The sequence below is a fragment of the Prionailurus viverrinus genome, chromosome A3 (genome assembly GCF_022837055.1).
Source record: "Prionailurus viverrinus isolate Anna chromosome A3, UM_Priviv_1.0, whole genome shotgun sequence".
Classification (NCBI taxonomy): Eukaryota; Metazoa; Chordata; class Mammalia; order Carnivora; family Felidae; genus Prionailurus; species Prionailurus viverrinus.
Genome location: NC_062563.1, coordinates 28,007,029 through 28,025,693, shown reverse-complemented (window position 1 = coordinate 28,025,693; position 18,665 = coordinate 28,007,029). Strand labels below are relative to the sequence as shown.

Genomic DNA, 18,665 nt, shown 5'->3' with positions numbered 1-18,665 from the left:
TTTTTAATGTTAGGTTACACAACTAACAGGGTTTAGACCCCTAGAAAGTTAAAATATTTCAGTTAAAGCTAAACTCCTCTTTGATCACCCCCCATCACCCTTCCCATTCCCTGACCCCCTCCACACACACACACCATTCCAAAGGCAACCATTGCTGCCAATTTGAAATTCATGCTTCTAGATTTTTCCTATGGATGTATATGTGATAAACACCACACACACACACACACACACACACACACACACACACACCCCTAATGAATATGTGGCATCTATTTGTGGAAAAAAATCTTTCCAAAGATGGAATCATACCGTATTTATCCTGTGGCTTTTTTCTCCGCTCTGTTCTGGGCTCTTGAATTCAATTCACAGATAAGAGATCGTATTCACTCTGATGGGGCTGCACCACGCGACTGGCCCTTATAGACAGCAGATTGCTTTAGAGGCACTCTCAGAAGCTCCTCTATCTAATCCCCTCGAAGCCTACGTCTCCTTTCCCCCCACTCTCCTTCCTTCCACCTCCCCGGCACGTACGCCCCCCCAGAGAGAAGGTCCTAATTCCTCAGATGCCCCAGGACGGTTCCTCTTCGGAGGCTGTAGCACCCTGCGCCCTCTGGTGGCCCCCGTGGGTAACTGCAGCGGCGCCTCCAACCCCCTCATCCATTCACCCCACGAACCGGTTCTGGAAGCCCTGCCCACCCACCACCTAGGCGTGAACCTTCCCGCGCCTGCCCTGGGGGCCCGGTGGCGGATTAGCTGATCTCCGCTCTGGAAAGGCTCCTCGTGGAATGTGAGCGCCCTTGTGACCTGCCAGAAGAATGTACACGTTTGATGAGCCCCGGAGGGCAGCTCTTTGTGGGAAACTCGTGGTCCTCGTGCAGCGCCTTTGGAAGGCAATGAACTGGACGATCTCTCTCTGAGCACGTTGTAGTTCACTGCTGGGAGCGGATTCTGCAGGTATTGCCAGTGTTTGCGGCCGCAGCAAACGACAGGGGCCCAGCAACGGGGGTGGGCCAAATTCGTCCTGGGGCGGTCGGGTAATGGAACACCTGTAGGCCTGTCCTTCTCCAGCCTGGGACTCTGTCCCCCCCTCAGGGTGCCTCTGCTGGCTGCTCCCACTCTGAAGCCTGCCCGCACTTGCCACTCCGGGTTCCCCTCGCCCTCTTTTTTTTCCTACGGACTAACACACTAACTAATGTCCTCACTTCCTACATTTATCCTCCCTTTGCTTCACTAGAAGGTCAGCTCTCCAAAGACCAGGGCTTCGTCTGTCTCCTCTGTTCAATTTTATGTCCCAAGCATCTCTCCCAGTGCCTGACATTGTTGGTGTAACCGAATGAGGGAACGAGGGCCCCGTGGGCCCCCAAGCCGAACACGGAGACCGGGTTTGCAGTGAAGACAATTTGAATTTGCAAGGCCACCTAACGGGGAGATGGGGGTGGGGGTGGGATCTCAAATCTGCCTGCCCTGAAAAAGGGGTCTTGAGGCTTTCCCGGATTTTAGGGAGAGCATGCACCAATGTGATTGGAAGCTACAAAGGGGGAGGTAAAGTTGAGGGCGTTGTTGATCCGCGCAGGCGCAGTCCATCAGGACGCTCCTTAGGTCGCGGGCCGCTCAGCGCGGGGAAAGCCACTTACACAAATGTCTTGTGAGTTGCGCATCAGAGAGAGTTCATCTATCAGAGGCGGTGACAAGGCCCCATGGTATATTCCCTAGGCTAATTGCCCTTTAGAAGCAGGCAGTCTGTTGTGGAAAGAAACAGGCTTTGGGTTACAGTTCACTTCCCTCTAGCTACTCTGAACGCAGGACAATAACTTAGCCTTGTTTTCAGATCAGAAGCGGAGACTTTATTGGAAAGCGCCAATTTCACTGGCACTTAATAAAAGTTGCTCAGTGACTGAAGCCACTGAATGAGGGTCTGGATGTGCAGGCTATATAGCAAGATCTCTGAGATACTTGGTAGAAAAGGCAAGCCTCAGAAAGCAGTCGGCCGTATGCCCCAGTCTGTAAAGAATGCGGGTGGGACGTTTTCCCGTAAACCTAAAATTGCTCCCGCAAAAGATACTACCAGTCTTTTTTTTTTTTTTTTTTAAGTTTACGTATTTATTTTGAGAGGAAGAGAGTGGGGAGGGGCAGAGAAGGAGAGACAGAATCTCAAGTAGGCTCCACACTGTCAGCACAGAGCCCAACAGGGGGTCGAACTCGCCAACCGTGAGATCGTGACCTGAGCCGAAGTCGGAAGCACAACTGACTGAGCCACCCAGGTGCCCCGATAGTAGTAAGTCTTTTTTTTTTTTTTTTAAGTTTGTTTATTTTTGAGAGAGAGGGAGAGCGCGTGCACGCATGCGTGGGGGGAGGGGCAGAGAGAGAGGAAGACACAGAATCCGAAGCAGGAGCCAGGCTCTGAGCTGTCAGCACAGAGCCCGACTCCGGGCTCGATCTCACAAACCACGAGATCATGACCTGAGCTGAAGTCGGGTGCTAAACTGACTGAGCCACCCAGGCGCCCCAATAACAGTCTTAATTAAACAACCGAGGCTGTAAAAATATCTGGAGTTGACAAGGAAAGGGAGAATATTTTGGTTGGGGTTCATCCATTCGTGCACGTGAAAGAGGGGCTTCAGTTGTCTCCGTCCTGGCCTCAGACTTTTCACTAGGGTTCTTTCCAGCTGGTCTCTGCCTGGTGGGCAGAGCATCCCCTGCTGGGAACAGAAACTGTCCCCTCCAGCCACAAGGACACCCTGAGCTAGCAGGAGGAGGAGCGATTTGACCTTCACTGCCCACCTGCAGGGACCCACCCCCTTTGTCCCGCACCTTCCTTATATAGACCTGGAAGTATTTTCGGCACTTTGGAAACTGTCTCTGACACAGTCGTCCTCTGTCTTTCCGGTGTTGGCCTTGCTGAAATCGATTCCTTTCTTGTTTCACCTCTACTCGTCTCTCTGCCTCTGGATTTTATCAACAGCCCGTGTGGCAGAACCGGATATGTTTTGCACCCCCGTGCCCTGGCTACATATGCAACAAACATTTATTAAGCTCCCAATGTATAGTGGTTATATTAGAAACAGATATCTGGAAAGGTTTCTTTGGAGGAGGTAACATTTGAGATTGGCTTTGAAATTACAGATAGGGTTGTGCCAGAGATGGGACAGAAAGGGTATTCTAATAGAAGAATTCATATGGAAATTTTGGTGGCTTCGATGTACTATAAATACTTAGAGAATGGTAAGCAGTTCTGGCTACATATAAGAAAGAGCAAGTGATAAAATTGTCAAGGTTTATTGGTCCCAGCTGAGAAGGGACAGAAATGTGAGGCATGGGCATTTTTCTTAATTTAGCGAGCAAGAGGGAGTCCTTGAGGGTTGATAATATAGACATTTTTAAATTTCTTTTTTACATTTATTTATTTTTGAGAGACAGAGCACAAGCGGGGGAGGGGCAGAGAGAGAGAGAGAGAGAGAGAGAGAGAGAGGGACAGAATCAGAAACAGGCTCCAGGCTCTGAGCCATCAGCACAGAGCCCGACGCGGGGCTGGCTCGAACTCACAGACCACGAGATCGTGACCTGAGCGGAAGTCGGACGCTTAAACCGACTGAGCCACCCAGGTGCCCCTGAAGATATTTTTAAATGGAAAACAAAAAGACCCTAAGAGGCCCGGGTGAGGTGGCAGGAAGTGAAACCACACCAGCAGGGATTCGAATCCAACTGAAGGGAGAATGGTTGGAGTCAGAAAGGAGCATCAGAGGAGGGGACAGGAGCAGCGTCCCGGTGGAGGCCCCCCAGGAAGCACATTCTTGTGTCCTGGCAACCCAAATGGTTCCTTAGCCCCTGCCAGCCGAGAGGGAAGGGGTCTGCTCACCTCTCCTCCCAAGCTTTTGCCTGGAGAGTGATTGCTCTCTTGAGCAATTGAATGTCTCCGAGAACACGGCAGAAAGCAGGTCAGAATTCCCAGCAGAAGTCAACAGGCAATGAACAAATGTACAAGCCCCAAGCCCTGGGCCATACGTTCCCCACCCCACCCGGCCCCACCCCCCACTCCAGCCACCGGCCTCGGGAGTTGGGTTCTAATATGACCTCACGCTTACCAGCCAGGACACCTTGAGCCAGTCGCTGAACCTCTTTGGAGTCTCAGCTTCCCCACCTGTAAAGTAGGAAATGAAAGCATTGCCTGCCCGCGACCTAGGATTCCTGAAAGGTTTCATCAGATATGAACGACTGCAATATGGCAAAGCGGTTATTTGTAGGTCGTTGTTTTGCCGCGGCTCTTGACTTCTCGGGGCCTCTGTTAACTCATCTGTAAAGTGGGATTGCGATAGTAGCCCCCCCCCCCCCAAAAAAGGCTGTGAAGAGTAGATACACGGATTCATGTCAAGCTCGGTGCCTGGCACAGAGTCAGCACACACTGCCTGTCAGGATTTCTGCCCCATGAGGAGGGCGCTGTTAACACCCCCACTTTCCAAGTGACTTGCTTAAACTCCACTATTCGCACCAGGAGTTTGGGCTCCAGGGAGCCCTGCCCCTGGAGTGACAGGAATTACGGTGGCCCTGGGGCAAGGCCAGAGGCAGCCTGGGCAGGTCTTCTGCCTTCTCGGGGTCAACCCTCGTAAAATGTGGATGGCGGTAAGCGCCCGAGAATGTGAGCCCTTTGCTGCGCCCGCGGGGTCATCGGGATCTTCAGGATCCGGGTGGCCGGGCCGGGCTCCAGACACACAGTAGGCTCTTGGTGCAGCCGACAGCCCCGCCCCCCGCCCCTCCCCCTCCGCTGGGCTGGGCGGGGCAGGTTAATACTAACCCGGCCGCCTCCGCCCCTCCCAGGCAGAGTCACTTGGGACGGGGACCTGCAGGTAAGCCGGCAGAAACTGGGCGGCTCGGGCCTCTGAGGGCACGGCTGCCTCTACCGAGGGCCGGCTGACACGGGGCCCTGAGCAGGGGGCGGGGGGCACTTATCTGGGGGACAGCCAGTGGCCTGTAGCTTCCCCCCCCCCCCCCCCCCCGCCCAGTTTCAGACTCCTGGGTTGGAGGCCAGAGGGATAGGAGGGACGAAGGGCCTTTCCCTCTGCGGTCCGTCGGAGCCGGGAGCCCAGCTGGGACGCCCGGTGGACTCCAGCCCCCTCCTCCCCGGGCCAAAAGACTGGGCCCCCCCACCGACCTCTGCCCGGCTGCATGAACACGCCGCTGGGGAAGTCTAGACGGCCATTCCTGCCAGGTTGCGCTGGAGCCTCACCAGCCTGGCAGGAGGGCTGGGGGTTGGGATGAGCACGGAGGGGAGGCTGCTTGACCAAGGTCAGCCTCGTGGGAGGCCCCGAGGAGGAGGAGGAGGAGGAGGAGGAGGAGGAGGAAGGGAGCTGGAAGTCTCTGCCAGCCGGCCTGCTGGGCTTCCATTATCTCCTCCCTTCCTCCCTGTCAGCCAGACCCGCAGAACAGGCCCATCCCCGCCCCCTTTCTTAGATGGAGAAACCAGGCCCCAGAGAGGGTGAGCAGTGGCCTGAGGACACACAGCGGGTGAGCACAGGCCCGGACGCCCACCACAACCTGAGATGGGGGGGATGGGGGGGGGGCACGGTGTGGGCAAGCACCGCCTCCTCTCTGGGCCTCGGTTTCCCCGCATCTGTGAGATGGGAACATTGAGTTGGAGAGGGCCCAGGGACTCCAAGATGATGAGAGGCGGAGAAGGCCCCTTGATACATGTGGACGTGAGTGAGGGGGTGAGGGCGGTGGCTGAGCCAGGCCAGGGTTCCAGCACACCCTGCTACTCCCCTGCCTCCATCGCCTCCCCTCCCGCCCCCTGCCCTCTCCGCCCCACCTCCTCCTTTTGCCCCGCCTCTGTCTCTCCGTCTCTCTTTCTGCCCATTTTGGCTTCTAGCTTTGGTTCTTTCTCTCCCTGCTCTGTCCTCTCAAAGCCATCCTGCTCCAGCCCGGACAACCTCCCCACCTCTCTCATGAGGGCGGGCCGGGCCCCAGGCGGGGGTCACCGAGGACTCTGGGACAACACTGACTCAGACCCCTGTCCAGGAGCGGGTGTAGACCGTGCCCACACTGCCAGCTGGCATGGCCCAGGCCAGCCAGGTCGACTCAACCCGCATGGCTGAGGCAGGCTGTCGACCCAGCCCTTGGCAAACTAGGTGGCCACCTTGGCACTGAGAGAGAGACAGGGCCCTGCTCACACAAAGATTATACTACAGTGGGAGAGGTCGGCACTCAAAAGATAAGACACAGATAAATCGTCACAACTGAACTGAGGAGGGAACAAAGCAGAGAGCCGGGGAGGGTTCGGGACCAGAGCCTCCCGATGGTCAAGGTCGGACAGGGCCTTTCCCTCCTGGTGGGGCAGAGGGTGGCCCAGCCACACACTGAGGGTACACTGGCCCTCCACCCCCACCCCCTGCACCCCCCTGGGCCTAGGACTCTCAGCTTCCACTGCAAAACTTTGAAGGAAAGAGACCTCTTCGGGGGGGGGGGGGGGGGGTGCTGTCCTGGCTTCTGTACCTGTGTGCCCACGTGTCATGGAGCGGACTGAGCCTGAAGAGTCTCATTCAAAGCCTTGGGGTTCTGTTCTCCCACAGTCGCTGATGGGGCCCCAGGAAGTATCTAGGCCTTGGAGTCTGTCTCAGGTTCTCCCAGGCCGGCACCCCGTTTCTCCCTGGCCCGGCCCACGCGGTGGGGAGGCCCGGGGGTGAGTGGAAAGGGATCCTGCTCAGTGTGGCCCCTGCCACATCTTCACGATCCCCCTGCCTCCGGGGCTCTCTGCTCAGGCCGTGACGGTCAGACGTGCCTCGGTTCAAACCCCAGCTCCCAGCTGACCCCGCTGGGTGACCCCGGGCACATTACTTTGCTCTTCTGAGCCACGGTTAACTCATTTATGAAATGGGGGTGATCATCCTGCCTACCTCGGGATTGTGGAGAGGATTTGATGGAGAGTGTGTGTAAAGCGCTTGGCCAGTAGATGATGGCTGTTGTTACAGTTCTCATTACTGTTATCATTACTGTCTCTTTTTGCCTGGATTCCTCCACCAGCTTCCTGATAATTAACCTATTTGGCAGGTCTCGTTCCTACGCCTGCCCCGGCCCCACATTACTCTCTTCACAACAGCCAGCGTGATTATGGTAAAACGAAATTTACAGCCGGTCCTCCCTCTGCCCAGGAAGGGAGACTTGGGCTCAGAGAAAACACCTAAACTCTTGCCTCCAGGGCCCTGTGTGACCTGCCCATCTCCTCCCACACTGGCCTCCTGGTTCTCCCAACACCAAGAGCTGTTTCTGGGACCTGGCAGGTGAGGCCCCACCCCAGGGCCTTTGCACTTGCTGTTCCCGCCCCCTGCACTGCTCTCCCCTGGCAGCGCTCACTCTCACATTTCCTTCATGTTCCCCCTGACAATCCCGGATAGGAATGCCGCCCTCCCAGCTCTGCTCCCCTCCCACAGCCCTCATCACTGCTGACTTGCTCAGTGTTTCACAGCAAGTGCCCAGTAAATACTGGTTGAATGAATGCACCCGCACTGCAAGGCCACTATAAGAAAAAGAGAGAAGAGAGATAAGGACTTTTAAAAAATTCCCCAGCATACTCCCTCTGAGCCACTCCTTAGTACTCTGAAACCACAGGGTACTCTGCACGTGCAGTTCCCTCTGCCTAGGACATTCTCCCCCACTCCGCCCCTGACTCGTTTCACTGATGGCCACATCCCCCATCAGTGTCTCCCAGGTCCAGGAGCATGTGGCACTCGGTATGTGCTGAAAGTAGGCCAGGGCAGGAGAGCCACGCAGGAGATGGGTTAGGCTGGGCCATTCCACCATCATAACTGCTTTCTAGCCAAGAGAAGAGACTTGTGGGACCAAATCACTTCCCTCAAATTACAGAACCCAGAGAACTCGGCTCTGGGGTGTAGGGATTCAGTCTTTCAGTGCATAGAACCTAGTGCACATGAATGAAATTCAGGCTCCTTACCTGCCTATCTGCCCTCATCTCCCCATCAAGCCCACTGCTCCAGCCGCACTGGCCCAGGCTCGTTCCTGCCCCAGGACATTTGCACAAGCTGTTCCCTCTGCCTATATTTTCTTTGGGTTTCTTTATTCTTTTTTTTTTTAACACATTTTTTTCTTTAAGTCCAAGTTAGTTAAACATACAGTACCATGATGATTTCAGGAATAGAATTTCGTGATTTTTGCACTTAATGGAAAAACTGATATATCTGATTTTATACCTGTTACATATATTTAATTATTTTTTTTTAAATTTAAATCCAAGTGAGTCAACACAGCGTGGTAATGTTTTCAGGAATAGAATTTTGTGATTTTACACTTAATATTCTACTTTTCATTTAAAAACTGTTTAAATATTTGATCCGGCTGGAATTCCTTTTTCAGGCGTTGGGAATAGGAAGTAAGAAAGAGATCTAGCTTTATTTCTTTTTCCCAAAGGAGTACCGTAGCAAGTCAGATTTTCTGACTGGTTCTATGCAGGAAAACCACAGGTGTGAATGAACATGTAGCTGGACAGCTTGCTGAAGTCTCTCATTATTTGAGTAGCTTTTCAGAGGATACAAGTAACCGTCTTTCCTTAGCAAATCCACCTCCTCCCTTTAATTATTGACCTCTTCCTCTTTATTAGAAATATCGTTTATTGCCTCCCCTATATCCTTTGTTTATTTTACACTGCCTTCTGCGGTCAAGGCCTAGAGCACTGAATCAACACCGCACCGTTGACCGTTGACTGTTTCTGTCCGTTTCTCCTGGCGTGTCTGAGACTCTGGGGGAATGTTACTCAGAATACAGACGTTTGCTACTGTTTTGACTCCGCTATGGAGTGCGGTACCTATCAATATGAAATGACTCAGCGGCTTAATTTATACCCTTGGCATCAAATCCCATATTAAGGCTCTTTGTTTTCTCTCTCTCTCTCTTTCTCCCTCCATTCATCCATCTCTTTGCATTTCTCTGGAAGATGTTTGCCCCCAAGTTTACTCGTAACTTGCCAATGCCTCTTTAAGGTGTATTTCAACAACTAATGTTTGGTTTTGGTTTTTGATCAAATCCCCATTAGGGCAAGACCTGAGCTTCTGAGTTGGGACACTCAGAATAAAGGAGATAAATGTTAGTTTCTGGCTACTATAACCAGTCTGATATATCCTTGAACATCTATGTCTGTCCGCTTGGCCAGTGTTTTGCTATAAATAATGTGAGTAGCTTAAACAAGACGAAAGCTTACTTACAATGTAAACAACACTGAACAAACAAAATAGTTCAGTCGCAGGCAGAACAGGACTGGTTCTGCAGCTTTGTGCCACAAAGTCTTGAAGTCTAGTCTCCCTCTAGCCCCCACACCATCCCTCTTGGCGCAAAACGGCTGCTGGAGTTCTGGGCATCACACCCGAATTCCAGACAGCAGGATGGAGGAAGAGCGGGAAGGTACACCCCCTCATCTTTAAGGAGACTTCTCAAAGTCTTCACAGCCTCATCAGTCTGGCCTCGATTAGATGGCCATGCACCACTGCAAGGGAGGCTGGGAAGTATACTCTTGTAGCTTTTTGTTTTTTAATTTCTAACGTTTATTTATTTTTGAGAGAGAGACAGAGAGTGAGCAGGGGAGGGGCAGAGAGAGAGGGAGACCCAGAAACCGAAGCAGGCTCCAGGCTCGGAGCTGTCAGCACACAGCCCGACGCGGGGCTCGAACTCACGGAGTGTGAGATCATGACCTGAGCCAAAGTCGGACGCTTAACCGACTGAGCCACCCAGGCGCCCCTGTACTCTTGTAGCTTGGTGGCTGTTTGCCCAACCGAAAATCTGGTCTCTGTAACAACAAAAGAAAGGAAGAGGGACTCATGGGAGGCAGCAGCCATTTGCCTTGGAGTATCATTCAACCTCTCCCTGTTTGTCCTTCCATATCGGTTCACCGATCGTAGACAGAATTCTGCCTGAGTTGGTGTAGGGCAGCTTTGTCGCAGTGAGATCCTGCCTGTCCTGGACCACATTCTGGTCTCAGGTGGCAGTGAGCGGCCGAGAAGCTGGGCACAACAGACCTGTGAGAGAGGTCCTCTCCAGGCGACAGCTGCCTGGAGCTTCTCTCCGTGGGTCCTCTGCCTCAGGCCTCCAGAAAGGAGGTGGTGGGGTGAGGTGGAAAGCAGGTCGGACTGCCCTCTGCTCCAGGATTGGCTTCCCTCAGTGGAGGAAGGAAGAAGAGAGTTCATCTGGGGCCCGAGAGTCAGATCTGTGTGTGGGAACCTGGAAAGGAGGCGCTGAGGTGTGGGGAATTTCCCCGGGGGAGGCATGGCCACAGAGACGCTTCTGCCCCTTCTAGAAGAACAAGAAAGACTGACATGTGAAGGGGGAGGGCCTGAGGGATCAGGCCTGGGTTCCCATCGGGGTTAGGAGGCCAAGTGCTGCAGGGGACGAGCTCCAAATCCCACCTCCCCGGACCCCGCCCATCCGCAAAAGGAGGTGACTGGCCCGGTCAACATTGCTCTCCGAAATGGTGCCTATGCCCTTACTGGGCCCCAGGCACTGTTTAAGACGCAGTAACTCATTAACATGTTTGCATCTCATTCCAACGATGAGGTCGGGACGGTCACTGTCCTCGATTCCCTTTTCTTTTTCTTTTCTCTTTTTCTTTCCTTTCCTTTTTCTTTGAAGAGGGTGCTTGGTTTGTTGTTGGCTTGCTTTGGTGCAACAGCTGTGCGATTCAATGTGTCAAACTTCCCTCTGGCGGCCTCTGGAATGACGAGCCGCTGTTAGGGAGGCTTTCCCCTCTGGAAAGGTTAGCCATCAAAGAATGCGCCCGTTTTCCTATCACCGAGAGCCAACTTGTTCAGGAGAAGGGGAAAGATCAGGAAACACCTGGGCTCCACGGCACTGTCTCGTCGCCGATGGCGACCCTGACGTCTCGCTCACCTGATGTTTCTCTCCGGCAGCCCCGCCGCAGGCCGATCCGGGAGGTGGCGGCTTCGTTCGGCACGGGGCGGACATCGCCATGCCCCTCCTGATACACCTGCTGGTCTGCACCTTCGGGCTGGGCTCCTGGGTGGCCATCAACGGGCTCTGGGTCGAGCTGCCCCTGCTGGTGACGGAGCTGCCCGAGGGGTGGTATCTCCCCTCCTACCTCACGGTGATCATCCAGCTGGCCAACATCGGCCCCCTCCTGGTCACCCTGCTCCATCACTTCCAGCCTGGCTGCCTCTCGGAGGTGCCCATCATCTTTACCGTGCTGGGCGTGGGCACCGTCACCTGTACCCTCTTCGCCTTCCTCTGGAATGTCACTCCCTGGGTGCTGGACGGCCCCCACAGCATCGCCTTCATGGTCCTCACCTTCTTCCTGGCCCTCGTGGACTGCACCTCGTCGGTCACCTTCCTGCCCTTCATGAGCCGGCTGCCCGCCCACTACCTCACCACCTTCTTCGTGGGCGAAGGGCTCAGCGGCCTCCTGCCTGCGCTGGTGGCTCTTGCCCAGGGCTCGGGTCTCACTACCTGTGTCAATGTCACTAAGCCGTTAGAAACCACCCCAAGCGCCGAGACCACCAGGAAGACTGTCTTCCCCCAGGTACCCGACATTTCCCATGGCCGCGCTCTGTGACTGATCACAGACCGGGCCGCGCGGGGGGCTCGTGCTTCCTAGATGCTGGGCAGACCGCTGTCCTTGACCCGGCTGCGCTCTCGCATCACCTGCCCCCGGGGGAGCTCACTTTCAGAGCGTGTTGCGTTTCCAGCTTGCAAAATCGGGACTGTGAACGTGTATTTCCTCACAATTCCCCGGGTGATGCTAAGGTACGGCCAGGGCCAAGAACCGTAGGCTTTAGCCACGGCTTTGTGTTGTTTCACATGTCAGACTTTGTTTCCCCCTGGGTCTTAGACACCTCACACGCACCCGGTGTTGCCCAAACCACAGCAGTTCATCACCGGGCGCAGACCAGTGGCCCCAGGCGGCCGTATCCTGCAAGCGTTTGACTTTGACTGTTTGACTTGGTTGAAGACATTTAAACGTTTGAAATGTCCCACGCGTAAATCTAGATGTCCATAGGTTATCTCTCGAAAAGCGATTTGGCCGTGGGGCGCCAGGCGGGCTCAGTCGGTAGGGCACGCGACTCCTGATCTCCGGGTTGTGAGTTCGAGCCCCACGCTGGGCCTGGAGAGGACTTAAAAGCTTTAAAAGAAAAAGCGAGGGAGGGATTGGGCCACACCAGGCCACCTTCCCACAGGGCGACTTTGGGTGACGCTGCCCCTCCTCAGAACACATCTGTGGCTGGCAGCCCTTGGCAGGCGGTAGTGTGGGAAAAAGTGGAGCTCCTAAGTCAGAATCAAGTGGACTCACGTGGACTGGTTTTGTCACGCACTCCCTATGGCCCTCGGGTAACACAGACCGTTCTGACCCAGGCAAAGGGCTGGTCCCCAGGGAGCCGTCAGACCTCGTGAGCATTTATTATCATTACCTTAGGAGTTATGTGTTATGTCATTCATCCCTTATTAACAATGCATGCTATTTATTGTACATTATTATTAACATTGTTGTTACCTGTGCCCTGACATCCCCCGCGGACCCGGCTGAGCCTTGTTGTGTCTTTCCCCCAGGGAGCTAACAGCACTTTTGCGTCTGACCTTGCCGGGACGGCACATTCCGCGGTCCATCTGGAAAGTCGCCACCTGCCGGCCAACTTCTCGCCTTTGGTCTTCTTCCTCCTCCTCTCCTTCATGATGGCCTGCTGCCTGGCCGCTTTCTTTGTCCTCCAGCGGCAGCCCAGACCCAGGGAATCTTCCATAGAAGACCTCCTCACCTCCCAGGTCACCCTCCACTCCATCCGGCCACGGGAAGGGGAGGACCCGGGCCCCCCAGGGCCAAGGGACAACAGCAAGGCCCAGGGGCATCCAGAGGAGAAAACGGCCCCCCACCACCCCGCCCACCTGACCTTCATCTACATCCTGGTGGCCTTTGTAAACGCGCTCACCAACGGCGTGCTGCCCTCCGTGCAAACCTACTCCTGCCTGTCCTACGGCCCCATCGCCTACCACCTGTCCGCCACCCTCAGCTCCATGGCCAACCCTCTTGCCTGCTTCCTCTCCATGTTCCTGCCTCACAGGTCCGTCCCACCTGGTCCTGGGGAACTCTTGTGGGGGCAGATTTCGTTCCAGAAGTCAGGATTCCAAACCCCACCTATCAGGCTCTACGTGTAGTGGCTAAGAACACGGTTTCTAGGGCTTGACTGCCTGGGTTCAGATCCCAACTCCGTCACGTCCTAGCTTCTGTGATCCTGGATAAGTCACTCCGCTTCCCTGTGCCTCAAGGGTACTTATCTGGAAAATGGGGGTGATAATAGTTCTACCTCCTACGGTGGCCGGAAGCATAAGACAAGCTAACTTTGTAAAGATTTTAGAGCAGTGTCTGCACGTGCCAGGTCCAATGTAAGTGCTGACTTGCCTTGACATTGGCCCTTGAGAAGGAATGGGCAGGCAGGAGCTGAGGTTCCCATGTACAAATAGAAACCCCGGGGCTCAGAGAAAGGGTCTAATTCCCAGGATTTCAGCCCTGTTCTCCTGCCTCCAGCTCCTGCTGGCTCCTTTACAGCTGCAGTTCTGGAAGAATGGCTAGGCAAATTGATAAAATGCAGATTAAGCCAGTCTAGATTGGGGCCTGAGATTGCCAAATTTAGCCAAGCAACCTCGGTGGTTCCACCATGGGGGGTTCAGACGCCGGTAGGAGACACAGGCTTTGGAGTCAGGGAACTTCAGGGCCCCACAACCTCCCACCCACCACTCCGCCCTGGCCATCCTGGCGGTCCTCTCCGACCTGCTCACACCCACCTCCCTCGGCCCAGGAAGAAGGGAGAATGGGAATAGCGTCAGAAAAGGTCAGATTGCCAGAGAGCTGAGTGTCCTCCCTTAGGGCTTACAACTGTGGCGGGAGACTGGAGATTTCTGATGAAGCAGAAGCCACAGATCTGCGGGATGAGAGACACCCAGAATGTTAGAAATACCGAATCTGAAAGCCAGGGGCTCCAAGAATCTTCCAGCAGAAAGTGTCCTCAGAGGCAGGGGCGGACCCTCCGCTCTCACTCAGGACCACAGACGGTTCTTGGTGTCGTGAAGAGCATAGGCAGGGAGGTCGCAGGGGGACGACCTCAAACGAAGGACAGTGTCCTCAGCTGTCACACCCGGAGCCTACCTGGAAGGCCACCAGGGCCTCTAGATCAGGCCAACCTCACGGTGTAGACCAGGGTAGGTGAAGCCGGAAGGGAAGGGGTCAGCTGAGGTCTCACAACACCCCCTGCTGTGCCAGTGCTGTGATCAAAGCCACCTTCTAGTCGGCCAGGAGGTTGGGAATGTTGCAGGAGGAAATGACAGCAGATAAAATACCGGGCGGGGCCCAGGGCCAGGCCCGGCACACTCTGCCCCACAGGCCCCCACAGGCCTGCGACACTCACCTCCTAGGGGAGGAGACGGGCTCAGAGACCAGTCTTACAGCTCAAGTGGGACATGGGATCCGAATCAGGTCCCTGTACCACCGGAGTCCATTCTGTTCCCCCTGCTATTAACGTTCAGGGTGACTTAGGCCAGTCTTGCCCCTCAGGAACCTCACTGACCCACTTGAGCCAGGTGGCCTGGAAGTTTCCACGTGGATCTGACCTCTAACCCCGGAGACGCTGACCCTCCTCCTCCCCCCCCCCCCCCCGGGGTGGAGGTGGCAGGGGTCAGGCTTGCCATCTCTTCCGTCCTTCTCCCCTACTCTGCCCTAGGTCTCTGCCATTCCTGGGTGTCCTCACAGTGCTCGGGACTGGCTTCGGGGCCTACAACATGGCCATGGCCGTGATGAGCCCCTGCCCCCTCATGCAGGGCCACTGGGGTGGAGAAGTCCTCATTGTAAGTACCTGGCCTGTGGAGCTGCTCCCCCCCCCGCCTCACCTAGCCAAGGCCCTTTCCACTGACCAAAGGCTTTGGGCCTGCTCCCCGAGGAAGCCCCAGGTGGGGTTGGGCAGGGGAGGGATGCCTCTCATTTGGGAACAGAGGCTTAGGAAGGTGAGGTGGCTGGTCCAAGGTGACAGTCCAGCCTCTCCCCTGAATGCCGCACCCTTCCCGCCATGTGGACGGCCATGCGTCTGTCAGCAGTGGCCTTCTCCCAGATGCCCTTGACTTGGTTATGGGGGGACATAAAGGCTATTGGGCTCTCCTTTGCCCTGGGCATGTGTGTCAACTCCGGGGGCCCCCTTAGCCCTAGAGGGTCGCCCCCAAAGGCTCTACTCAACTCGGAGGTTATTCCCTGGGGTTCCCTTAGGCCCGCTAGGTCGCCCTACAAGCACCCTTCTCCCCTGGGGCTCACCCCCAAAGCCCCCTTCACTCTGCATCTCCCCTGCCCTGTACCCACAGGTGGCCTCCTGGGTGCTGTTCATCGGCTGCCTGAGCTACGTCAAGGTGATGCTGGGTGTGATCCTGCGCGACCGCAGCCGCAGCGCCCTCTTGTGGTGTGGGGCGGCGGTGCAGCTGGGCTCCCTCCTCGGGGCTGTGCTCATGTTCCCGCTGGTCAACGTGTTCAGGCTCTTCTCGTCCGCCGACTTCTGCAGCCTGCAGTGCCCCACCTAGGACCCTTGGCGCGGTCCGTTACATGACCCTGACCCGCTCCCGTTGCTAACACTGGAAACCTGGGCAAGGCACGCAGCCCAGGCCACAGGGCAAGTGGCGGGGAGCCCGGGGGCAGAGCCCGAGTCCCTACACATCCACGCAGACTCCCCTCCGGAGCGGGGGAGAAAGCCACGGGCCTCCCACGGGGCCTGGAAATGCAAAGCACAGCCCTGCCCCCAATGCTGGGTCGCGGTGCCCGCAGTTCCGTTTCAGAACTCCCGCGGGCTCTTGAGCGACGGCGGATTTGCAGCACCCGGCCGGAGGCAGGCTCAGGGGTGTCCGAAGAGAAACCGCAGAGGGGGCGAGCCAGCCCTCACAAGCGGTGTGACGTCACTTATTTCTCTGTGCCTCAGTTTCCTAAAATGGGGACCATGATAAATAGCACCTACCTCACAGGCGGAGCACAGGGATAAAGGGAAGAAGCACCCAGCATTGGCCATTTCCTGACCTGACGCCCAAGGGAAGTTAAGTGCACATCAACACAAGGGAGAAGTGGCCAGGAGGGTTGAGAGACGACCCCTGCCCGGTATACTTTTTCCTATTATTCTCACAGAGGAGCTTGTAAAAGGTCCCCTGGCTAATGGTGGGATCTTGGGGCATCTTGACTCCCCAGTTCCCAATGTGGATGGACACTGTGCCCCACACACCCCTTCCCGTCACCGCTCCTGACTCAAGAAGTCCGGCTTCTTGGAAAGCAAGGGACCTTCTGGGAGGCAGAGAGATGGGGGCGGTGGGGGCTATGCCAAACCTCTCAAGTGAGTCCCCTCCCCTCCCCCCTCCACCAAGGCTGAGAACTGGACCCGAGAACCCTGGGAAGCAGCTCTCTCAGCTGGGGAGGAGTGCATCAGCTACCCGATTATTATTTTGTTTTCTTTTTTCTTTTTTCAGAGAGACATTCCCTGCTTTTAAACTAAGATCAGCCCTCTGAAATCAATATAATCAGTTTTCAGTTCTAAGGTCAAGGCTAAGCTCAGAAACGAACAGAATCAAAGGCTTAGAGAATGTCCGGCCTTGGGACTTCTTTTCTTCAGTGGTTTGCTTGCTTGCCACCGGCCCTCCCTTTAATTTATTTTGAATAGATAATACAGTCGCATGTTTCAAAAGTCAGAAAATATAAAATGATGTTCAGCAAAAAAATCCCATCTCTCCTCTCCTTCATCTGCCCCGGTTCCCCTCAACGCACACACGCACGCGCTTTATTTTCTTTTTCACTCTTACAGAGATTATGCAAATGCAAATACAGACTCTTTTTACAGAAAAAGTCCTAAACTACTGTGTACCTTGTACCTTTCACTCAACAATGAAAATGGAGAGAAGGTTCTGGTTCTTTCCTACGACCACATCATATCCCGTCGTGTGGGGGTACGAAATTTATTCAACCAGTCCTCCGTAGAAAGACATTTGAAGGTACCGGAGACAACATTTAAAACAAAATCTCCCACTGCGATGCCTGGGTGGCTCAGTGGGTTGAGGATCTGACTCTTGATTTCAGTTCAGGTCATGATCCCAGGGTCATGGAATCGAGTCCCACCATTAGGCTCCATGCTGAGTGTGGAGCCTGCTTGAGATTCTCTCTCTCTCTCTCTCTCTCTCTGCCCCTCTCTCCCACCCATGCACGCTCTCTCGCTCTCTCTCCCTAAAATTGGAATTTTTTTTTTATTTAAAAATCTCCCACCAATCAGAAAAGCTCTCCACAAAAGCGGCAGAGAAAGAAAACAGTTATATTACTGAATAAGCATTAAAACAGACTGGCGCACATCAGACAATCCGCTGAAGAGATTGCAAAGGCAGGAACCCCACTCTTTTATGACCTCCAGCAGATACGAGCCTACGACCTCCATGTTCTCAGACGATAACTAGTCCTCAAGGAAGGGTACTAGGTGGCCCCGTTTGTCACAATTCTTCCTGAATTCGCCTGGCAACTGGGCTAGCTGTCTTTATCTGCAGGAGAAAGATATCTTGGGGCACCTGGGTGGCTCAGTCGGTTGAGCGTCCAACTTCGGCTCAGGTCACGATCTCACAGTTTGTGAGTTCGAGCCCCGCGTCGGGCTCTGTGCTGACGGCTCGGAGCCTGGAGCCTGCTTCGGAGTCTGTGTCTCCCTCTCTCTCTGCCCCTCCCCTGCTCTCTCTCTCTCAAAAAATGGACATTAAAAAAAATTTTTTTTTTTAATTTCTGTCTTTACAAGAGGAGACTTTTTGCAACCTGGAGCCCAACGCTGATGTTAGGTTCTTACCCTCCCACAGAGACTGGGTGATGGGACACTGACCTTCTGGATATGCTCTCCTATCCGTAAGAAAAGTGACCCTGGGTGGCAAAACTGACTAGAGGCTTATTCAGCTTTTTCAAAGACTTGAGTACACCTAGAAGGAGCAGGGAAAGAATTGCAAGTTTTCTAGAGTAAATGCTCTAAGGAAAGGGAGAGGGGTGTCTCCCTCTTTGGCACGAGGGACAATTATTTGTATTTGCCCTTACAAGGGCATTCAGGTTGTTTTCAATTGTTGCCTCCCAGAAGGCATGTTGGAATGGATAATGGGCAAGGATGGGATCTCTCCGTACTGGTGCGGAAATATGGTCCAAGATTAATTCCGCACACAGAAAGGAGATGCGGGAGAATGTGTAGACTACGGAGTTAGCCACGCTAGTGCGTTCTGTCTGGGACTAGGTGAGGCGGTAAGTGATCTGGCATTTGGAAAAGGCACCTCCATCTGACCCTGCCCCCCCATGGTTTTGCTTTCACCCACCGTCCTTGGAGGTCTTCTGACATGAGCGGCCTTTAAGTGAAGGTGCGTGAGTCAGCTCCCACAGTCTCCTCTGTACGATGGGGACAATGAGAACATCTCTCAACCAGGGTTGAGCCGGGAAGTGCACGTGCTTAGCGCCGCACCCGCAAACAGCAAGCACTCAATAAATGCCACTAGAAGCTCCCACGTTCTGAGCACCTGGGTGGCTCAGTCAGTTAAGCGTCCGACTTCCGCTCAGGTCACGATCTCACAACTCCTGAGTTGGAGCCCCGCATCGGGCTCGCTGCTGTCAGTGAGGAGTGCGCTTCGGATCCTCTGTCCCCCATCCCTCT

The 18,665-nt window shown here is 54.8% G+C and overlaps 1 protein-coding gene across 3 annotated transcripts; it reads left to right on the top strand.

Annotated features, from left to right (window-relative positions):
• The first annotated feature begins 735 nt into the window (after nucleotides 1–735).
• On the top strand, nucleotides 736–17,131 carry SLC52A3 (solute carrier family 52 member 3). 3 transcript variants are annotated; one of them, XM_047853094.1, is made up of 5 exons: nucleotides 736–957; nucleotides 10,902–11,527; nucleotides 12,553–13,058; nucleotides 14,712–14,835; nucleotides 15,340–17,131. In XM_047853094.1, exons 2-5 carry the CDS (start codon nucleotides 10,961–10,963, stop codon nucleotides 15,550–15,552), a joined length of 1,410 nt encoding a protein of 469 aa, XP_047709050.1. In that variant the 5' UTR covers nucleotides 736–957; nucleotides 10,902–10,960; the 3' UTR covers nucleotides 15,553–17,131. The 3 variants fall into 3 exon arrangements, with proteins under 3 accessions (XP_047709050.1, XP_047709052.1, XP_047709051.1); XM_047853096.1 differs by lacking the exon at nucleotides 736–957 and adding an exon at nucleotides 4,805–4,844; XM_047853095.1 differs by lacking the exon at nucleotides 736–957 and adding an exon at nucleotides 5,406–5,502.
• Nucleotides 17,132–18,665: the final 1,534 nt, after the last annotated feature.